The 23,513-nt window shown below is 40.4% G+C and overlaps 1 protein-coding gene across 3 annotated transcripts in view; it reads right to left on the bottom strand.

Annotated features, from left to right (window-relative positions):
- Positions 1-633: 633 nt before the first annotated feature.
- ext1c (exostoses (multiple) 1c) overlaps positions 634-23,513 on the bottom strand; it is a 104,244-nt gene continuing 81,364 nt past the window's right edge. For 2 of the 3 annotated variants that reach the window (XM_081377058.1, XM_081377059.1), the window contains 10 exons: positions 20,268-20,361; positions 14,867-14,974; positions 13,140-13,259; positions 12,463-12,595; positions 7,432-7,550; positions 6,383-6,478; positions 5,843-5,929; positions 4,141-4,301; positions 3,069-3,240; positions 884-1,376 (listed from right to left, as the gene is read on the bottom strand). In XM_081377058.1, the coding sequence (XP_081233184.1) occupies positions 1,191-1,376; positions 3,069-3,240; positions 4,141-4,301; positions 5,843-5,929; positions 6,383-6,478; positions 7,432-7,550; positions 12,463-12,595; positions 13,140-13,259; positions 14,867-14,974; positions 20,268-20,361 (1,276 nt within the window). In that variant the 3' untranslated portion in view covers positions 884-1,190. Of the gene's footprint in view, positions 1,377-3,068; positions 3,241-4,140; positions 4,302-5,842; positions 5,930-6,382; positions 6,479-7,431; positions 7,551-12,462; positions 12,596-13,139; positions 13,260-14,866; positions 14,975-20,267; positions 20,362-23,513 lie in introns of all 3 variants that reach the window. The other variant, XM_081377057.1, reaches the window with a different exon arrangement.

Here is a 23,513-nt window from a genome sequence, read left to right as displayed (position 1 = left end):
ATCTTCTCTTTCTTCAGCCGTTGTGGTAAGTCAATTCTTATTTGCCTTTAAGTGTTGAAGGAAAATTCAGAGTCACAGTCACAGTAGTCACAGTAAAGACATTAATAATGTTACAAAATATTTCTATTTCAAATAAGTGCTCTTATTTTGAACAGAATACTGAAAAAAATTATCGTGATTTCCACTGTTCAACTGTTTTCAACACTGATAATAATCTGAAATGTTTCTTGACCATCAGATCATCATATTATACTGATTTCTGAAGGATCATGTGACACTGAAGACTGGAGTAATGATGCTGAAAATTCAACTTTGATCACAGGAATAAATTACATTTTACTATATATTCACACAGAAAACAGCTGATTTAAATGACAATATATTTTCACAATATTACTGTTTTTACAGTTTTTTTTATCAAATAAATGCAACCTTGGTGAGCAGAAGATAAAAAAAATAATCTTTCTGACTCTAAACTTTGAAGGGTAGTAGAAGCTTTTTAATTGTCACTCTCTAAATGAATATGCTATGCCATATGAACAGCCAGTCAGTAATTACACTGATTTACATTTAACTTCAAGTGAACAAAACTTCATTTTAGAGGTGGACACCATTGAAAGTAATTCCAGTTTTCAAATCTGTAAGTAGATGTTTATTCAGTCAGATATCAGATTCAAACCAGCAACTCAATTATTTATTCTAATAACCTAATTCAACTTTAAACTGTCTGAAAATGTTTACTTTTTACCTAATATCTTGATGTTGAAAAGAGAAATGCCCATGTTATTTGTTAACGACCCATGTTGGATAGTACTTTTTTTTTTTTTTTTTTGAAAACATGTAAATAAAAGATACTGTTAACAAATTCATCCACACACAGTTTGCATTTCGGAATTATTTTATTGGTCATGTAATTACCACTTCAGTTGTTTGGCGACTCGCTGCCATGTGTTAGTCCACAGCACCTTAACGCTACAAACTCCTCCAATGAAACAGCAGCTGGAATGATTGACAGATCTGTGATGTTTTCTCATCCATCAAGCTGTCAGTCATATGTTGAGAACTGGTCATAAGAGGCAAAACCCCCTCTCTTGTCCACCGACTGGCCATCACAAGCTAGCAGCCAGTAGCGTAGCGGTAGAGATAAGTCAGTATCATCGGTGACCCGTCTCCACTGCGCTGGGCTCGGCTCAGACGCGCTCCAGGTCTTTGTACCTCTTGCGCAGGACAGACACGTGGTCCTTAAAGAGCACTGGGTCCAGGCGAAGCTGAGAGTGCATTAGAGGCATGTAACCAAACCAGCTTGCGAAGGTGTTGACACACTCCTGCCTCTGGGTGAAGTGCTCTGGGTTCGCCCACGGCGCCATCTTAGTGCCCTTTGAAGGAGACAGAAAATAAGATGTCAAAAAACACATCACTTTTAGGCCAAGTCTATACTAATCCTGATACACGTGAAAACGCATCTTTTTCTCAATGTTTTGGTCTATCGTCAGTGAGGTGTTTTTGATGTTTTAAGTGTGGATGAAAACGCTAGTGTGGACCTAGTGTTAATTGAAATGAATAAGTCATTTTGCAAAAGGATCTGGATTAATGTAGACGTAGCCAAAGAGCCAGGGGGTGTAAACTTTTGAAAAGGATGATGATGTGTACATTTTTCATTTTTAGTGCTGTCCTTCAGAAAATATATACGTTTCCCAGAAGACAAAACCAAAGAATGTGCTTGACCTGGATGATTTTTACTTGATGAACAGTGGGCAGTTTAATAACAAATATCACAACACACATAAAAACAGTTGTGTATCATCCGGGTAATGACACACAGTCCCTCCAGCAGGAGTTCTTCTCTATATCAGTGTCAGTGTTCCTGAACTCCTGAAACGCCTCCATTGTAGTCTTGAGTCTCTTCCGGGAACGAACACGTCACAATATTCCTCATTTAAATAATTAATGCACAGAATAACGGGGCGGGGTCTGGTTGAGTTAGTTAGTAGTGTGTTAAACTGGTGGTTATGGTAAGGGGCGGGACATTTACCAAACACACTCGAAGCGCTCGACCAATCACAACACACTGCTCCAGCCGACCAATCAGAGCACAGTGTGCTTTTCAGAAGGAGCTAAACAGGGGTGCGTTTCCCAAAAGCATCGTTAGCAAACTATGGTCACAAGTTCTGTTGTTATCAGCAGTTCAATGCGTCTGTGTTTCCCGAAACGAACATTTCCAAACAGCATCGCAAAGTTGTGTGTTTGGAGCGACAGATCTGGACCTGTGGTTAGAAGCAGAGTTACTTGTTTGCATAATATGTGGACTCAATAAATCATTGTTTTGAGCAATCTGACATTCAGTACAATCTGTATCTTTTATTTAGGATACTTACAAATGTATTTTATGTGTTTTAGTTTGTCAAGAGATTTAAAGCGTCGTTTTTGAAGAGTGCGCATGTGTAAACGAGCTCTAGTGTGTAAGAACAGGTCTATGATTGAATCTGGAAATAAAGCAAAGTAACTGAGAAAAATGAGAAATAGTCCTCAAATGTCATGTTCGTAATTTATAGCAAAACATCTAGCATTAATTCGATCTCAAACAGATTCATTAAAAGTAGTTATTATTCCTGCGTGACATCATTAACCAACGTGGTTGAACGACCAATTTGCGACAATATGCAGTCGTGACTAGCTAGTTGATTTCTTCAACGATGCATCATACTATAGTAGTGAAGCAGCGAGTTACGCCGTTATATGGGAAACACAGTCCTGAGCGTTACTGACAGACTGGGAAGAGAGGAGCTGCAACAATGGAGAATATGAGGAGAATAATCAACATTCAAGCAGGAAAACCTGTTCTAGGAGAGCCTGAAAACTACAAGAAGTATAATATATTTTCTTTAAGATTCAAGTGTATGTAAACTTTTAAACTGGTTCATTTGTGTAAATTCCATTAAACAACTTAAAAAAATAACATGCAATTTTTTTATCACTGTTTGTTAAAATTATGAACATCTTGCATGCCCTGCAAAGGCTGTGTAAACTTGAGTAGAACTGTAAGAACACAATGTTGGCTCTGGCCTCACCTGGAGGGTCGGCATCTCTTTGTACTGCTTTCTCTGCGCCACTTTAATCGGTGGCATGTGTGTCACAGAGGAGACCAGGAAATTCATCAGGATATCCTCACAGTTTGAGGTGCGATCCACCAGCGCACGCAGAGAGGAGGGCAGGTAGTGAGAGAACAGGTGATGGTAGTACCTGTGAGACAGAAGCATCAGCATGAGAGAGAGTCTCCGTTGATCACGTTACAGAAGCCGATGAAGCGAGAGAGACTTCCAGGGCCCTATTTTAACGATCTAAGCGCATGGTCAGAAGCGCAAGTTCACTTAGGGCGTGTCTGAATTCTCTTTTGCTAGTTTAACGACGGGAAAAATGGTCGGAGCTCCCAGCGCATGGTCTTAAAGGGTCGTCCCTCTTCTCTTAATGAGTAAAGGGTGTCTTTTGGGCATAACGTGCAATAAACCAATCAGAGTCTCATCTCCTATTCCCTTTAAATTCCAGTTGCGCTCGCGCCATGGCGGATTCGCTATTTACATGACGGAATTTGATAGTGGAAAAGCTGAATGCTTCTTTAGCAAGGAAACGGATCTGCTCATGCGCGAGGTTAAAGCTGTGAGTGTGTGTGTGTGTGTGTGTGAGGTTAAAGCACAAGCAGACCATCTACGGGACAAGCCGGATTCCAGCATATCTTTATGTACAATAACAATCTTTTACATTGTAATCTCTTTGTGTGTAATAAGCTAAATGTGTCCGTGTGTTGTGGACCCGTCTATAGGCGCATGTTACAAACACGCTCTTTAAATAACAAACAAAAATACTGCGCCATTGACTTTAGACCAGGGTTCAATTGGTCAATGGCTCAGTCTATTTTAGTTCCTCAAAATAGCAACGCTCCAACAATGCGCCTGAACACACACTCGTTCTCAGACCAGCATGGGCGCAAATGCATTTGCTATTTAACCAACGTGGTGCAGGACGTGAAAATGAAAACTGTGTCGGGCTGAAACTAGCAAAACACACTTGCGTCGCGCATGGCGCTGCATTGCACCGGGTGTACGATAGGGCCCACAGTTAGGATGTGTCAGCAGTGTCGATTACCTGTGATAAAACGCGGCTCCGGTGAGGACGATGGAGTACTCGTTGGTCCATTTAGAGGTGTAGCCCCAGGCTTTTCTTACAGGGTCCCAGAAATGGCTCCTCGGAGGGTAGCCAACAATCCTCTCGGGAAAACTCCGCCACACATGGAAAGCAAAATTGATCTGGTAGAGTCAGATTAGAGAGGAAAAACATGAATTTGCAATTTCACATGTCTTTAACCAGAGTCTGAATTCACATTATAAAGTTGTCTTTAACTGTGCCACTGTGAAGCCCCTTTCACACAGCGCTTTGAACCCGGGAAATTGCCGGCAAATTGCCAGAACACAAACACGACCCAGGATTGATGCCGGGTTGGGGACCTAGTAACATTGCCGTGTTCAGTCCCGGAAAGCACGCTGTGTGAACAGCGCAGCTGTGAAACGGTACGTAATGCGAATGTTTATGATCAAATCAGAGAAAAAATGCACAAGTGTGGTTATAAGCAAACTTAAGACGCTGCTGAGACATTACAAGTCACATCGATGTCACGTGTGACATGTGTGAACGCACTCTCTGATTCCGGAAAATCACTGGCAGTGTGAATGAACCAAACTCAAATGAACCCGGGTCAAATCCCGGGTCACTTTATACGTGTATTTTCCAGAATCTCTGTGTGAAAGGGGCTTAAGAAATGTAATTGTTTAACACTGTTAACATTCTAATATTCTAATTGCTCTAAAACTGTAATTGCACTGTAATTCGTCGCCATTATGGTCATCAGTGTTCCTTTGCTTGGGCTCTTGGACCTTGTTTATTCATATTTGAATTTAATCCAGCCGAGTCAGAAGTCCGACAAATGAAAATATTTGTTTTAAAACGATGACAAGTTAGAATATAAAATATGCTAATTGGCTGATTTTCATATTCTTGACAATGAAGATTTTATGTTAGCATTATTTAAGCATGAAGATTTACCAATAACTTATATCAAATTAATAACTGTTTGTAGACGGATCTTTCACAACAGTGGATTCATCTTTAAAAGATTTGACATCATCTTGCAATGTTTTTCTTATTTTTTTTCTTTTAACACACTTTTAAAATAAGTACTTATTACGGAAATAATAGACTTTAAAATAATATTTCCAAGTGCAAACTAAATTTAATGTTTGCAGTCACTTATTTGCATGCTAATTTCAATTAAATATAAATGCATTTAATGTTGCAGAGACATAAAAAAACACAATAACGGTGACACAACAAAACAGATAAATTAATCTATTCAGGCTGTGTGCCTCCATAGTACACATACATATATATGAACTAAATTAATCACTTTTTTACAACAAAAATGTACCATCATTGAGCTTGCTTAAGCTGGACTGTGACGCTATTTTCTTCTAGGAAAAAACTGTTGCATTATTTTCGTTATCTCTGTAAAGCTGCTTTGAACCAATCTGTATTTGAAAAGCGCTATATAAATAAAGCTGACTTGACATGCACTGTAGAAATACAGTGTGATATTGTTTGTTTACAGTCATTTTAGTTTTTTCCAACACTAACTCACAGTAAAACCATGCTTTTTTTTACTTAAAAACTTGACTAAAATGAAGAAATGTCTGAGTGTTCAGTTACATACAAGAGAAGTCTTACTCTGAAAGTATTAATCTGGAATATACTGTAGTTTAACAGTGTGTGAGATGAAGAGGAGAGGCAGACTCACCTCGCTGGTCAACAGCACCGTGTCTTCATCCAGGCTCAAAACCGCCTCCGTCTCAATAGATGCATGTGGAAGGAATCGGCTGCTCGTCTACGGACACAGAGAAAAGAGCTGAGAGCAGGAGAGAGAGAGAGAGAGAGAGAGAGATAGAAAGAGTGTGTGAGAGAGAGAGAGAGAGATAGAAAGAGTGTGTGAGAGAGAGAGAGAGAGAGAGAGAGAGAGAGAGAGAGAGAGAGAGAGAGAGAAAGAGAGAGAGAGAGAGAGAGAGAGAGAGAGAAAGAGTGTGTGTGTGTGTGAGAGAGAGAGAGAGAGAGAGAGAGAGAGAGAGAGAGAGAGAGAGAAAGAGAGAGAGAGAGAGAGAGAGAGAGAGAGAGAGAGAGAGAGAGAGAGAGAAAGAGAGAGAGAGAGAGAGAGAGAGAGAAAGAGAGAGAGAGAGAGAGAGAGAGAGAGAGAGAGAGAGAGAGAGAGAGAGAGAGAGAGAGAGAGAGAGAGAGAGAGAGAGAGAGAGAGAGAGGCACAACTCGACTGCGCTTCAATACTCACTTTCCTCCTGCCATCTGTGACGATGAGCGGCACTGGCATCGGCGGCCATTTACTGCGCTGAGGGAGCGACTTCTCACTGTTCCACAGAATGATGATCTGACAAGAAACCCAAGCAAGAACACACACTCTCACTATCACAGCATGCACACCTGGCTGAAATGTTCCTGTTGGCTTTTTGTTCAACTAATCGATGTTTCTGTTGTTTTTCTCAATTTCTGTTACTTCGTTATCATTTGATTCTCTTGAAAGTTATTTGTATCTTGTCTATAATTATAACCAGTGGATCTGCATTAATATCACCGAGCAAATGTTCTTCATCAGTGGTGTGATAGAAAAGACAGTTCTGGTGCTCTTCGTGTGTTGGTCAAAAAATGACAGAAATGATTTTTTTATATCAATGAAACTATATTTTAGTTCGATAATGTTTTTTATTTAATAGTTTGTATTTTTAGGAGATTTTATGGTACTAAATTATATCTACGCTGTATTTATTATCCATTTATTCACTTTTTGAGCATAGACCTGAAAATTCAATTTCCAACTTAAACTGTGGTAGATCTTGAATGCTTAAGAGCAACAGACTGAAGTTTGGTCTCTTTTTAAAGACGACACTTGGCAGATTATTGCTGAAGTGAAAGAAGTTTTGAAAAGTGAACTTAAAAAAAGTTACAGAATTTTACATTTATTGTTATGAAAAATGATTTTTATATGAAATATATATTTTCAAAATCATGTTTTATTCTAAAACTGTGAGAAAATCAAAGCCATAAATCTAAACAAGTTGAAACAAATTTGAGCCTCATATCTCAAAAAATTATCTTGCAGTAAGATTGTGTTCGGCTGCAGTACCAAATGCTTCCACTAAAGGAAATTTGTTTCCCATTAATTTCCTTTTTGACCGTGAGGAGCACAAGTGCGACTATTGTTTTCAGGACCATTTAACCTGTTGGAATCATAACCATGATTTTTTTTTGTGTGTTCACAGCAAGTGCCAAACCCTTTACCAAGTTTCTTACTATTCTGATGAAGAAGAGATCCATATTACTGACCTGTGAGCAATATTTGGATTTGGAGACGACCTGAAGGAGCTTCATGATTGGCTGAGACTGGGAGACCAGAGGTGAGGTGGCATGAATTACCGCGGTGAACTCCTGACCTGGGCTGGTCCCTACATCAACAGAGCACAGAGAGTGAGCGTACTTAAAGGTCCCATTGCATGGATTATTTTATTATTTTAGAATGTTTCCTGGGGTGCCCTTATAATGTTAGTATGTTTTTTAGATCAAAAGTTATAATTTAGAAATAAAAGGCATATTTCCTTGCTTGATTTTAGCCTCTGATTTGAACGCTCTGTTTGAAGGGACGTGTCTCTGTGAGACTTCAGTGTAAACGCCCACTGCTGTGATTGGCTGCTGTGAGACTTCAGTGTAAACGCCCACTGCTGTGATTGGCTGCTGTGAGACTTCAGTGTAAACGCCCACTGCTGTGATTGGCTGCTGTGAGACTTCAGTGTAAACGCCCACTGCTGTGATTGGCTGCTGTGAGACTTCAGTGTGAACGCCCACTGCTGTGATTGGCTGCTGTGAGACTTCAGTGTGAACGCCCACTGCTGTGATTGGCTGCTGTGAGACTTCAGTGTGAACGCCCACTGCTGTGATTGGCTGCTGTGAGACTTCAGTGTAAACGCCCACTGCTGTAATTGGCTGCTGTGAGACTTCAGTGTAAACGCCCACTGCTGTGATTGGCTGACATGCTTGCATATGAAATATCAAGCATTACATGTGGAACTCTCTCGAAAACTTTTACTATTACAGCTATTATACGTTTTTACTATTACAGCTATCGGGATTAACGAATCGTGAGAAGTTTTTTAAGTATTTAGATCTATTCCCATCACATAAAAAGGTTGCAGTGATGAGCATTGGGCAGATGACAGCCTGTTGATCGCGTGAATGAAGATCTTATTACTGCAACGCAGTTTCTGCACTCTCACTAATGATTTCACCAATGCAAACATGAGGTCAGTACAGTAAGAGCTTCGTTGTGCAACGTCACTGATTTCATAACGAGTTTTGGCAAGTGTCCAGATAAACTTGCGCTGTGTGATTGACAGCTTGGGCGACTGGAAAGGGATTGTTCTTTGATCGCTTTCTGTATTAATCACAGTTTAAATAAGATTATTTTCATCCTACTAAGAGAAACGACGTGAAGTTGATTGTTTAGTCACTGGCTTGATTTACTGACGCAAAAACAGTATTGAACGACTTTGAGAGAAAGATTATCTGTCTGAACTTGAACAATTACACATCAGAAATTCACATAACCCACTGGTTCTTCAGAGGCTCGGATGAAGGAACTAAAAAAATACTTTTGTGTTCATTTGTACATCCAAACACTGAGCAACTGCCATGCTTCGCTCGTTTGCAAGCCATGATGTCTCTCGAGGAAAAAACTATATTGCGCTCGCGTCTCATTTTCTCATGGGCGGGCCACATTCTTTTTGCGGGCAAAGTAGAGAAAGGGGAGGTGACCTTTCCCCCTATGACGACATAAAGGGAAGATTTCTAGAATTGCCCGTCTGAGCTTTCATTTTCTCAAAAATATCCAGGGCTTGGTTTACACCCATCAAAACGTCTAGCCACTGGGGGACCATAGGCAGGCTATAGGGGAACTCATATTAAGGTTAAAAAACCTCATTAAGTGACATTTTCATGCAATGGGACCTTTAACTTTAGGACACTTTGGCTGTGTCTGAAATTGCATACTTTCTTACTATATAGTAGGCGAAAAACAGCATGTGACAAAAGAAATATTCTCTGAATTCAGAGGTTGCGTTCCGGCATTGACAGATGGCTTCAGATTTTTCCGTCAGTGCAAAAAAATTTCTGTCATTTTGACAGATTGAGGGTGATCTAATTGAAATTGTACCGTAATTCTGTAATTCTCACTCCTGTCCAAATGGTGGTGAGTGTGTTCTCGGCGCTGACTATCAAGTTACTGGTCAACAATTGGCTGTCCTGAGTTACGTGACTGATTTATCAATGTTTTCTGCGGTTGAAACACTGATTGAGCGACTACATGAGAGACATACGAATTTCAGAAAGTTGGACTGTATCTCTCAACGTATTTTCTATTGGTCATGTTTTTATTCATGTTTATTTCGTTCTGTAACGTAGTAAAAAGGAAGGGATGATCGTGTTCATTCGAGACTCTAATGAGCTCTCGTGCCAAATTAAAGAGTGCCAAAGCGGTATTTATTGTTTGAGTTTTGTGATAAAATGGACAGAATTTGAAAGCTGAGACTTTGTTTCATTTCAAAAGTAGGCTAACAAGTAACAAAGCTAAAATAAATAAAGCTATTTATTGAACAAACATTCATGATGAAACCTGAAAAGTGACCCACAGTCTCTGTTCAACTTTCTCTTAATAAATAAATAAATAAATGCAAATGTCAGTTTTTGAATAAAATTTCAAATATGAACAAAACCTACTAAATGGCTTTTTATCATTAAAATATGAAAATTAATAATAATAGATTATGAGGGAATTTTTACAACCATGTCCGTCAAAATGACAGACAACACGGAAGTCTCACGCGACCTCGGGTCTGAACTCATAGTAGGCTACTCATAAAAGAGCATAGACATAATAAATGCATAGACACCCTATTAATTTGTATTTATTATGTCTATGATAAAAGAGTAGGTGAAGACACCCGGATGATCTACTACTTCCGGTTGGATTCTGAAGCGTGCATATTACCAGAGAATGTCTAATAAGGGGAGAACTTCCACTCTCAGTAAACTTCCGGCTTCTGAACTGGTTGCAGTTCCACTCTGGCTCCACATGAGGGCGCTCACAGGACGAGAGCAGAATGAATGGAGGTCTATGGCGCTATACCCCTCAAAGTCCACTTTTCTCAGGATATAATTTTTTGTCTAGTAATTTGAATGTTGTATTCGAAAGGAGATGCAAAGAAATTACACATTGCTGGGTGTTAGATTTTTTAGAGTCACTTATTTGCTTTAAAAAGTCTTTTAAAATGTCAATGACGTCATACACATCTTACGACCAGAGATACTGCTTTACGGCAATCCTTCAGTCACTCTGGTGCTTTCAGCTCTGCACTTTCTTTTCTCTCGAGGCATCGACAACACAGCTGACACAGGCAAACACACAACACAGCTGACACAGGCAAACACACAACACAGCTGACACAGGCAAACACACAACACAGCCGACACAGGCAAACACACAACACAGCCGACACAGGCAAACACACAACACAGCCGACACAGGCAAACACACAACACAGCTGACACAGGCAAACACACAACACAGCCGACACAGGTAAACACACAACACAGCCGACACAGGCAAACACACAACACAGCCGACACAGGCAAACACACAACACAGCTGACACAGGCAAACACACAACACAGCCGACACAGGCAAACACACAACACCGCCGACACAGGTAAACACACAACACAGCCGACACAGGTAAACACACAACACAGCCGACACAGGCAAACACACAACACAGCTGACACAGGGAAACACACAACACAGCTGACACAGGCAAACACACAACACAGCTGACACAGGCAAACACACAACACAGCTGACACAGGCAAACACACAACACAGCTGACACAGGCAAACACACAACACAGCCGACACAGGCAAACACACAACACAGCCGACACAGGCAAACACACAACACAGCTGACACAGGCAAACACACAACACAGCCGACACAGGCAAACACACAACACAGCCGACACAGGCAAACACACAACACAGCCGACACAGGCAAACACACAACACAGCCGACACAGGCAAACACACAACACAGCCGACACAGGCAAACACACAACACAGCCGACACAGGCAAACACACAACACAGCTGACACAGGCAAACACACAACACAGCCGACACAGGCAAACACACAACACCGCCGACACAGGTAAACACACAACACAGCCGACACAGGTAAACACACAACACAGCCGACACAGGCAAACACACAACACAGCTGACACAGGCAAACACACAACACAGCTGACACAGGCAAACACACGACACAGCTGACACAGGCAAACACACGACACAGCTGACACAGGCAAACACACGACACAGCTGACACAGGCAAACACACGACACAGCTGACACAGGCAAACACAACACAGCTGACACAGGCAAACACACAACACAGCTGACACAGGCAAACACACAACACAGCCGACACAGGCAAACACACAACACAGCTGACACAGGTAAACACACAACACAGCTGACACAGGCAAACACACAACACAGCTGACACAGAGGTAAACACACGTGCTAGAAGAGTTTTTGTTTTGTTTGTTTCTGGTCCCGCTTCGGATGCCACGATGCCATCAAGCGGTATCTCTGGTCGTAATCAGTCCTTCACGGACCAATCAGCGTTCATTAGCAGAATGCTAGCGTGTTATGGGCAACAACAACTCAACCTGTAAGAATCGAAAGGACATAAGTACTCGTTCATTCAACTTTTGACCTATAACCCATGTTGATCTTGCAAAACCTACAATCAAATCTGAGATTTCTCAACGGCAATCGGGTGAAAGAGACAAATTTAGCCGTCTAGTGCCATAGACTCCCATTCATTCTGCACTCATGGGTGATCGCCCCCAGTGGAGCTCTGGTGGAACTACAACCACAATTCGGTACAATAGGACGCAGCCAGGCTCTCCTTAGACGGGCTGTGATATGTAGGACACTTTACTATCCCATGAGGCCACAGGAGAGGATTTGTGATTTGTGTGGTAGGTCACATGATAATGACAAAGTGTGAAGAACATACTTATTTAACGGTCTCATACTATATGCGTACTAGATCCTCCAATGACTGCTAGACTAGTTGCAAAGTCAAGTCAAGTCAATAAAGTGTTACTGAAATTGCTAGTAAATTTCACAAATAATTACAAAGAAGCGACAAGTAACACATTGCATTAAACATGACATTTTTAAATAACAGTATTTTCAATCATATTTATTTTCTTTAGAGAATCCTCTGCAGGGCACGCTCACCCAGGTTGTGGTAGTAGAAGGGGTAGTGCGCCAGGTGTGTGGAGTATTCGGGCAGAACCAGCAGCCCTCCAGGTAAGGCGTTCCACATGAACTTATTTCTGGAGATGTGCGAGTAAACTCGGTCCTTTATGATCTGACAGACATTAAAACAGCAGCATTAAATATAACGGTAACACTTTACAATAAGGTTCATTAGTTAATGTATTAACTAACATGAACTAACCATGAGCAATCCATTTGTTACAGTATTTCTTCATCTTTAACGTTAGTTATTAAAAATACAGCTGTTCATTGTTAGTTCATGTCTATTCATTAACTAATGTCTAAAGTATTAGTAAATGTTAAAAAAATTTGATTATTAAATGCTGTATATGTACAGTTAATTATTAGTTAATGTTAACTAATGTTAAACTTAATTGTAAACTGTTAATAAAACAATCACATTAAATCAAAACCACACTCATTTAGTTTCCTGGAACGGTCACTTGCGCCTGTTGGCCAGCAGGGGGCGCAGTTAGGCCACACTTCTGTGCACACTTGACATCTCATTCGCCAATTAACCTAAGGGCAGGGAACTAAGTATGTGCTAATGATGTATGGCTTCCTGTGCTGGTTTAATTTCCCCTGGCAGACCTTCCTCTCTGTCAGACACACACACCTCGTCTGACCCAGCTCACCTCCAGTGTGGTGAGCACAATCTTATCCACGGAGGAGAAGTAGGCGTCCCAGAGCATCTGTGTCCGCTGTCTGAGAGCCAGAACCCGGTCCGGGGACACCGCCCGAACCGTGGACGGAACCTGAGGAACAGAACCATAGAAGATCAGTGGAGTAAGTCCAAAACCTCAGTCGAGTTTACCTCCACAAACTCTCTCAGACACACATGTGGGTAACAACACTTCATAATAATGGTCCGTCATTAATAAGTAACTATGCAGCAGGACTAATGAGTAGTTCTACATGAACACTTCAGCTATTACTGTTAACTAATGTAGAAACAAGCTTAAGTAATCAGTAAGGAAACCACATTTAGGAGATAGTTCCTTATTAGTTAATCAATAATTACTTAGCCTCATTGATAACTATTAACTAACTGACACATTATAAAGAACATTATGGTGTGTCTGAGACCATCAGTCATCATTTTCACTCTGAATATAGTCAAAATGCATCACTAATAACTAAAGTGTTACAAAGACTCTGCAGGAACTACTAGTGATCTGAACATCTTTTTCACTTTAAAATAATGAAGTAGTTCTTGAAGAGGCAACACTTGAGTAATTAGTGATGCATTTTATGACCACGTTGAGTGTAAAAAAAGACAATTGCTAACGTCCCAGACACGTTAATGTTGTGATTAGTAATTAGTTAGTAATTCTTAATAATTTGTCATAATTACCTATTAGTTCTTAATGATGTTAAGTAATTATTGATTACCTAATGAAGAACTATCTTAGTCCTGAATGTGATATTATTACTTACTGATTAGTTAAGCATGTTTCAATATTAGTTAATTGTAGAGGCTGAAGCGTTAATGAAGACTTGTTATGCGTTTTAGCCATTCATGTACACGACAACTGTGTTTTGGTATGGAATGAATTTAGTCTGCATGCACATGCATACCCAATTATCCATGAACTTTATGAATGTTGCAGATATGTTTCATTATACAATCCACAGCCAAATGCACTTTAACTTGCGTGTGCAAAATTGAGAATTAAATTAATGTGCAGCAATTTGTACAAATTCTGTGAATACAAATTTTATTATTTTGTATTAGTGTTTCATAATTTGCACATGCAACAAAGAAGATGTGCATTGGTGGATCAGGTAATAAAATAATTTAAATTAATATTTCATGTAATGTTTATTTATTTATTAATTTTAGTAGTTGTGTATCATGCTACTGTACAAATAAAGGGCTAAAAAAAAGTGCTAATTCACACCAGATTTCTCATCATCTTATCACGGTTGGAATATATATATATATCATTTATTCTTGTAATCAAAGCTGAATGTTCAGCATCATTACTCCAGTCTTCAGTGTCACATGATCCTTCAGAAATCACTCTAATATGATGATTTGATGATCAAGAAACATTTATGATTATTATCAGTGTTGTGGTGCTTAACATTTTCATGGAAAAAATGTCTTTGATGATCAAAGCATTTATTTCAAATAGAAATCTTTTGTAACATAATGAATGTGATTGTTGGTTCGTGAGACATTCGTGATGAAAAGTTTACCAAACATTGATGTCACAGAGCAGCAGAAGACTATTTCATTAAACTATGATACAAACAGTGAAAGTCACAGAATCTAAGAACATCATCTTATGTTTTTAACTAGCATCTTTTTCCATCCTTATGTTCCCTCTTCAGGAGGAAGAGCGGGAAGGAGTGTTACCTGTAGCAACAGTCTCTCGTCGCCCTCGACGACGGCCTGGTTCCACTGGATGACATCAGAGAAAGGTAATTCCCATCCGTTACTGAGTAACACCGGGATACAAGCGGCCTGTGAGGACAGAGGTGGCAGAGACTATAATTAGCATCAGCACAAACAAGTCCTCTGCTGAAACACACACACACACACACACACACACACACACACACACACACACACACACACACGGCCCAGGTTCACCCCAAATGCACTGAAATATAGTGCATCTGAGTTTTCCCTTTAGGCAAGGTTATGAGATCGAATATCTAGCGTGTGATGAAGCGGGCTGGGTGTGTACGGTGTCTCGGAGGGGCCAGCTCGTGACTGTTCTCACACAGCACTCTAATCGCACACACAGATGTGTTAATTACCCCGTCTGAACAGCAGAGACGCAGGAGTCCATGATTTATTGAAGGGCAGTTGCTCTCCATCCCTCCTGTTTACTATTCCATCTTGATGTTGCTCTACTTTTCCTCCCAGACTCCTTGTTTGCCTTTTTCCGTGGTTCAGCCGGGATTCTGCTCTTTTTAATTAAATCACAAGAGAATGCAATCCTAATAACGGGCCGAGATCAAACCGGAGTGTGAAGCCATGCTTTCATCCTAAACGCAGCGAGCCGCTCCAGGTGTTGATCTCTCCTCTCCTCCTGAAACACTCGGAGATCAGGAGCCGGTGTTTCAGGACCAGCACTGTCTCTCTGCGAGGAGTGTGTCGAGGAACACACACACACACACACACACAGAGACAACGTGAGGTTAGAGATCTGGAGGATCTCGTACTGTGGCATGTGGGAGTCTACAGAGCTAAGATATCTTATTTAAACTCATGTATTTATGACCCACATACATTTATAAAACCGATTGGATGAGCCACGATTGAATTAGAAACCACGCATGACCGCATGTTATCTTTTATTCTTTTTATGTTTTAATTTTATAGTTTAATTATATTTGATTTTTGTAGTTGTAGTTTTGTACATTATAAAATTTAGCCACTTAAAACAGAAGGATCTAATTCACACCCTGAACTGGGGTAAATCATGTAGTTTATTTTTATTTTTAATTGCCACATAAACAGCCTAGAGTTAGGATAACGAACATATATTAATTGGTGTTCAATAACATTTAATGATAAATATATGTTATTTAACACACAACTGTGACTGCATTTATTTAATATAATACTTTTTTAAAATTTAATTTAATTTAATATAATTTAATGTAATTTAATTACATTTTATATTTATTATTTATTTATTGTATTTTAATTGCCACATTGTTTGGAAACCACAAAAAGGCCACAGTTAGGAAAATTAACCATGGTATATTATGCAGTGCTTATTCTGATAACTATTAATACATTTATGGATCTAATTTATACCCTTAACAGGGACAAATCCTGAAGTTTAATTTGATTTTAATTGCCACATAGCTTCAGAACCATAAATAGCCTATAATTAGAATAATGAGCTATATTTATTGGTGTTCAGTTTGATAATGTTTAATAAACTTATTTAACACACATCTGTGACTGCATTTATTTTATTTTATTTTATTTTATTTTATTTTTTATTTGATCAATATAAGCATTTAGATGCTGTTGAGTCCGAGTCTGGTATTGATAATGTCTGTTATAAAAATTCCAAGCTCTTCCCAAAGACTAGACAGAAATATATTTAAATAATATAATATATATATATATATATATATATATATATAAGTAATATATTTAATATTAATGTTTTGAAAATTCATTGTTTTGAATTTGGACATGCGAATTTGCATTGAAATCCGTTCTAATTGTGTTTTTAGATACTAAATCTGCAAAAGGGATTGATGATAATTAATCTTAACTACAGGAATATGGATATTGATCAAAATATGGCATTATGCCACTCACACATTCTCTTAGCTTGACAACAGAAATGCCCATTTACCCACTGCTGAAAAAATTAATGAGAACATTGTGACTAGATTCAGGAGTTTAACACCTTTGATCCGAAATCTCTTTCCCACGAAACACTTTTGTTTCATTTCGGTACTAATATTTACACTTTAGGTACTAATATGTACCTTTAAAGCTACAATATGTAAGCTTATTTTGTAAGCTTATATGTAAGCTAGTGTTTTTGCCACTAGGGGTCGCTAACCTCTTACAATAACAAATGCATAGATTGATGAGACATTGATAAGCGGAATGATGGGACTTGCTGTCGTGCCGAAGGATCTAATAATGTTTATGGATGAGTGAATACACTGATGTTTTTAACATGACTGTGGTGTGAAGCAGATCGCGAGTGCTAATGAGAGACAGATCTCAGCGTCACACGCGAGTCCCGCGGATATAAAGGAACGAGGACATTTCATTCTACCGAACTAACTTACCCACGAGTGCTGAATAATACTCACACTGGGCAGTTTATTAGACGAATGAAACTTTCACTCGCTCTACACTATAACACTAAACTGCATTTGAGTGTGTTATAATGTTATTCTGTGTGTTCGTTTGTCTGTATGAGACTAGCAGTGAGTGAGATCAACATTAGAATAACAGACTGATCATATTCATCATGTTGAGCTATCTATCACTGATTAGTTTTATGTACATTTGCTCACCCGTCTAATAAAGCTCACGCAGGAGCGGCGTCTCTGTCGAGTCGAAGTGGCCACGGCGGAGACGACCCCTCGGGCGGCCAAGGAACAGGCACCGGCTCAGGAACAGACACCACCGGCTCAGGAACAGGAACAAACACCACCGGCTCAGGAACAGGAACAGACACCACCGGCTCAGGAACAGGAACAAACACCACCGGCTCAGGAACTGGAACAGACACCACCGGCTCAGGAACTGGAACAGACACTACCAGCTCAGGAACTGGAACAGACGGCACCGACAGCTCAGGCACTGGAACTGGCACCAACGGCTCAGGCACTGGAATCTCTGAATTTAAAAATTCTGGGAAACATTTAGGATAATGAATGTACACAAATGAAAGAAATATATAACACTGTGCAAGTGGTTTTTGGATATTTTGATACAAACTTCTTACATATTGTACCTTTAAGGTACCAATATGCACACTTTAGGTACAAAAGTGGAAAGGTACCACAGCTTTTGTACCTTTTCTTCTGAGAGTGCCCGGTTAGGAGCTTCTTGGCCTGGAATGTTTGAGAACCTCTGTTCTAGAACTTTCCGCAGGGCTTGTAATTGCCAGTTCTTTCTGTGGCTTTGGCTTCCTCCAAAGAAAAGAGATCTCTGAACTCAGACAGGGGCTTATGTGGAGTAAATGCGAGGGAATCAGTGTGAGGGTCGAGCCGTTGCCAAACCCAGCGTTCTGCGGATTCATGCATTGAGCGAGAGCTTCCGGCCCTTTCACACACACCAGCAGGACGTCCAGGAATATACAAGAATACACACGCCTGGGAAGGTTTTCCACTCGCCGGCTAATGTGCTGTTTATCCGGGAGACTCCGAGACCTGACTGTTTTCATAATCCACCAGACCGTCCTCGTATCTCTAAAGGGATTGTGGGTAACAACACTTTATAATAATGGTCCGTCATTAATAAGTAACTATGCAAGAAGTAATGCAGGACTAATGAGTAGTTCTACATGAACACTTCAGCTACTATTAACTAATATAGAAACAAGCTTAACTAATCAGTAAGGAATATTAAATAGGACTAAGATAGTTCCTAATTAGGTAATCAATAATTACTTAACATCATTAAGAACTAATAGGTAATTATGACAAATTATTAAGAATTACTAATTAATTAGGGGAGAGCCGGGGCGATTGAAACGCGGGACGGATGAAACACTGAGATTTCCTAGAAAACCACTCACGTCATGTACGTCAAATTTCGTCAGCACGTACAGCACGCAATGCCTACCATACCCGCGGAAACACTTATTTTTTATGTCGTGCCGTTTTGGAGTTGAAGCCGCAAAGCTGTTTTTGAGCGCGGTGAGTGAATTCTTTCATGCGGTACTTTTTTTGACTGACAAGTTGTATTTATTGTTTCATGTGCCATTGTAATGATAATACGGCAGGTGTATTAGTACTGAAACACAGCCTTAAGTGTGCATTATCAGAGTTCTTTAGTTTAAGGGCAAAAGAGGTTTAAATGACAGGAGGCGTCCCGACAGTTAAACCTGGTCATAGCCTATACTGATCATAGATTCATATACTGTTCCTAGACTTGTGTTTTTCTAATGCAAATTCATTTTCAATTACGCAACACGTTATCTCTTTAATAATCATCAATTGTCCAATCTTCAATAAACTCAAGGAAAAAATGTAAGAAAATTAATTGTAAACGTATTTGTCTGTCTTCGTCAAAATAGCCTATTAGAAAGATTACAAAATGCGCATATGGCTTATCGCCTATTGTTTATTGGGCAACATAACAAAAATGGTTAATATGAACCTTTAAATTAAAATAAATTACAAAATATGTTTGTAACAACATGTACATAAGTTACTTGTCAGGTATTGTGTACAAAACCAAGCATTAGATGAATAGTAGCCGTTTAAACTGTTATGTTTCATCCGTCTGTTGCAATCGTCCCGCCTGAAGCACAACTACCGTTCAAGTCAAATTTTTATTTAAATCATTCTATATTTGTACCGAATAACACATGATACTAAGAGAACATATATGTGAGTTGTTGATCACATTTTTTTTTTTAAATCTATCTATAACCTTATCTTAGAAAATGACATTTATCTGAAAACTGTCCCGGCTCCCCCCTACTAATCACGACATTAACGTGTCTGAGACGTTAGCAATTGTCTTTTTTACACTCAACGTGGTCATACAATGCATCACTAATAACTCAAGTGTTGCCTAGTCACTATACAGGAACCACTAGTGATCTGGACCACTATTTTAAATGGTGAAAAACATCTTTTTCACATGGTCTAGAGATCATTAGTAGTTCTTGAAGATTGTCTTTTTTTACTCAGAACATGGTCATAAAATGCATCACTAATTACTCAAGTACCTAGTCACTCTTATAGGACTAGTGATGAATATATTCAGAGTAAAAATGATGACTGATCGTCTCAGACACACCATAATCTTTATAATTAGTCAGTTAGTTAATAGTTATCAATGAGGCTAATATCATTAAGTAATTATTGATTAACTAATAAGGAACTATCTCCCAAATGTGATTTCCTTACTGATTAGTTAAGCTTGTTTCTATATTAGTTAATAGTAGCTGAAGTGTTTATGTAGAACTACTCAATAGTCCTGCATTACTTTCTGCATAGTTACTTATTAATGACGGATCATTATTATGAAGTGTTACCGGATTGTGGAGCGTTCTCGGCTGTGTTCAGTTAATTAAAAACTCTTTTACCTGCAGAGACTCGAGGAACCGGAACGAGCCCAAGCGTCGACCGCGAGGAACCAGACAGAAGGTGGAGTTGTGGAGCAGCTCTTGATAGTCAAATCTGTGAAGAAAAATTAAGAAAATAATTATACATTTAGGTTAAAATATGGCAAGTGTCACATTGCTCTGGTTTTGCCAGATTTTACATTAATTGATCCAAAATCATCCAAAAATAAATATAAATTATTCATTTATATTGTTTATTCTAATTAAAATAGTCACAAAAACTTCCTTAAATCAAACAGTGCAATTTATTATTTACAGTGAGATGCATAGAATTATAAACTTAAAAAGGCTGAATATAAACTGAGTTATTATGCACTAACGTTCAAAAGTTTAGGGTCGGTGAGATTTTTTTAATGCTTTTAAAGAATCTCTTCTGCTCACCAAAGCAGCTGCATTTATTTGATCAAAAATACAGTAAAATTGTGTAATATTATAACATTTTAAATCAGATGTTTTCTATGTGAATATATATATATATATATAGTGTAATTTATATCCTGTGATCAAAGCTGAATGTTCAGCATCATTACTCCAGTCTTCAGTGTCACATGATCCTTCAGAAATCACTCTAATATGATGATTTGATGCTCAAGAAACATTTATGATTATTATCAGTGTTGAAAACTGTCATATTTGTGTGGAAACTGTGATATATTTTATATTTCAGGACTCTTTGAAAAGAACAGCATTTATGTGAAATAGAATCTTTTGTAATATTATAAATGTCTTTACCATCACTTGTGATCAATTTAATGCATCTTCCCTGAATAAAAGTATTAATTTCTGAGAAAAGAACATTACTGACTCCAAACTTTTTAATGAATGTAACATATATAATATAAAATGATGGTCATATGAGCATTTCCTAACATTTCCAAATCCAGTCCCCCCATTTCCTTTTTCTTTTCTCTCTCTGTTCGATCAAAGTGTCAAAGATGCTGAAAGTAAGAAGAAGAAAAAAAAAAAAAAAAAAACGGCAACATTAAGGAAACCTATTAGCCAATGCAAAGAGCAAGCTTTCACAGGCTGTTTAAAGAGGCCCGTTGAGACCCACAGGCGGTTTTGATCTGAGCGAGCCGTCGTCTTTGCCTCGAGCTGTTGTCCCTGGCAACCATTTATGGTTTCTAAGAACACGCTGAATCCAGAAGCTTTGTGTGATTGCCACCGCTGGATGATAAGTGAGGATGAAGGTGGGAAGATCCCACAGTGTGTTAATGAGTATGGAGATTGAGTATTGTACCACAGATCTTCCAGTGCCAACAGAAAAACATTTTACTGATGCTAACTAACATATTCAATATGAATTGTCAGCTGAAAGTCACAGGAAAGTGAAAAAAGTCCCTCAAGAGCGTTGTAGAGCAGTGTTGGGTGTAACGCATTACAGGTAACTCGAGTTCCCTTTCGTGGTCACTACGAGTTACGTCAGTGACGACGAAATGGGGGTTTCGCTTAGAAGCCTATCACCTTCGAGTATTACAAAACGCTCTGCCCTACCTCGTGGGTATATAAGGAAGTACGCCGCAATATGCAGATATGTTTTTGCTTCTGCAATCGGCATAGATTGCAAAGTTTTCCTCTCCCAAAAGAGCTTGCACGGGCATGTCGTTTTAAAGATGTCTTGTCCGTGTGTTTTCTGGGTGCGGTCGTTCCATGCTTCCCTCTGAATGGCATGATCGCTGCATTGCGTGTTTGGGCAAAGGCAGTTTTCATGGATGAGTCATGTTCTCACTGTGGGAACATGACCATTGCTGAGCTGAGATCGAGACTGCGTGACCTGTCTAAAGGTAGAGTCCCCTTTGCCACACCCCGATCTGTCCCCTCCACGAGAGCCCAGGCTGGTGGCCAGGGTGATCTGAGGGTTACGGTGTGGAACACTGCCCTGACGATGCCTCCTCGGGCCACACCCCCCTCTGCAGCTCAGCAACCCGCGAGTGTTTCAAATGTTGCTGTGGGGCCGTCTACAGATGTGCCTCGTATCACATTTAGCGGTCCAGAGGAAGAATCGATGTCGATCGCCGCATCACAAGGCGAGCTGGATTCTTCTGGAGATGATGATTCCCTCCGGGGTCCCAGCACCGTCTGAGTTGGATCCAGAACTGACGCCTATGCTCTCCCGGGCCACCGCGAGCATCGGGTTAGCGTGGAACCCTCCACCCTGCCCTGAGCGTTCGCGGTTGGATGATTGGTTCTTGGGGGCGGCACCCGCTGACACCCGTCAGCTCACCTCCCCCCAGTTCCCTTCTTCCCGGAGGTGCATGAGGAGGTCACGAGATCCTAGAAGGCCCCGTTGTCTTCCCGCGATCGTTTGGTGGCCTCCTCCGCCTTCTCTGTCCTTGATGAGGCCGCGGTCCATGGGTACACTGGGGTTCCCACCGTTGAACGCTCTGTTGCGATGCAACTGTGTCCGCAGAGTGCTTTGACGTGGCGTGGTGACCCAAAGCACCCCTCCAAGGCCTGTAGGTTTTCGTCAACTCTCGTGGCGAAGGCCTACAGAGCTGCGGGGCAGGCCGCCGCCTCGCTGCATGCCATGGCCATCCTTCAGGTCTACCAGGTCAGGATGCTCAAGGACATGCACGAGAGCAGAGATGACCAAGGGCTCTTTGATGAGCTGTGTGCCGCCACCGACCTCGCTCTCCGGGCAATGAAGGTGACCGCACGCTCCCTTGGCCAGGTGATGTCCACTAGTGTGGTCCAGGAATGACACCTGTGGCTTAACCTGGCTGATATGCGAGATGCCGAGCGGACTCGTCTGCTCGACTCTCCTATCTCCCAGGCTGGCCTTTCCGGCGGCTCAGTCGATGACTTCGCCCAAAGTTCTCGGCTGCCCAGAAACAGACTGAGGCTATTAAGCACATACTGCCCCGGCGACCAGCTGCTGCCTCCACCCAGTCGCCGGCACAGTCAACTCAGTCTGTTCGCCGCCGAGGGCGCCCTCCTGCGACTCCCGCCCCTCCCGCCCCTCCCGCTCGGCCCAAGCAGCAGCCTTCACCCGCACCGTGGAGGTGGTCGCAGTCCGCTCAAGCCTGTTAATTTCCTGATTATTTACTCTCCCCCACGTCACCCAAGATATTCATGTCTTTCTTTCTTCAGTCGAAAAGAAATGAAGGTTTTTGAGGAAAACATTCCTGGATTGTTCTCCATATAGTGTCTTCAATGGGGTCCAACGGTTCGAAGGTCCAAATGTGAGTTTCAGTGCAGCTTCAAAGC

This window comes from Scardinius erythrophthalmus (genome assembly GCF_964197995.2).
Source record: "Scardinius erythrophthalmus genome assembly, chromosome: 10".
NCBI classification, from domain to species: domain Eukaryota; kingdom Metazoa; phylum Chordata; class Actinopteri; order Cypriniformes; family Leuciscidae; genus Scardinius; species Scardinius erythrophthalmus.
Note: the sequence above shows the minus strand (reverse complement) of the source record. Positions and strands in the feature narration are given on the sequence as shown.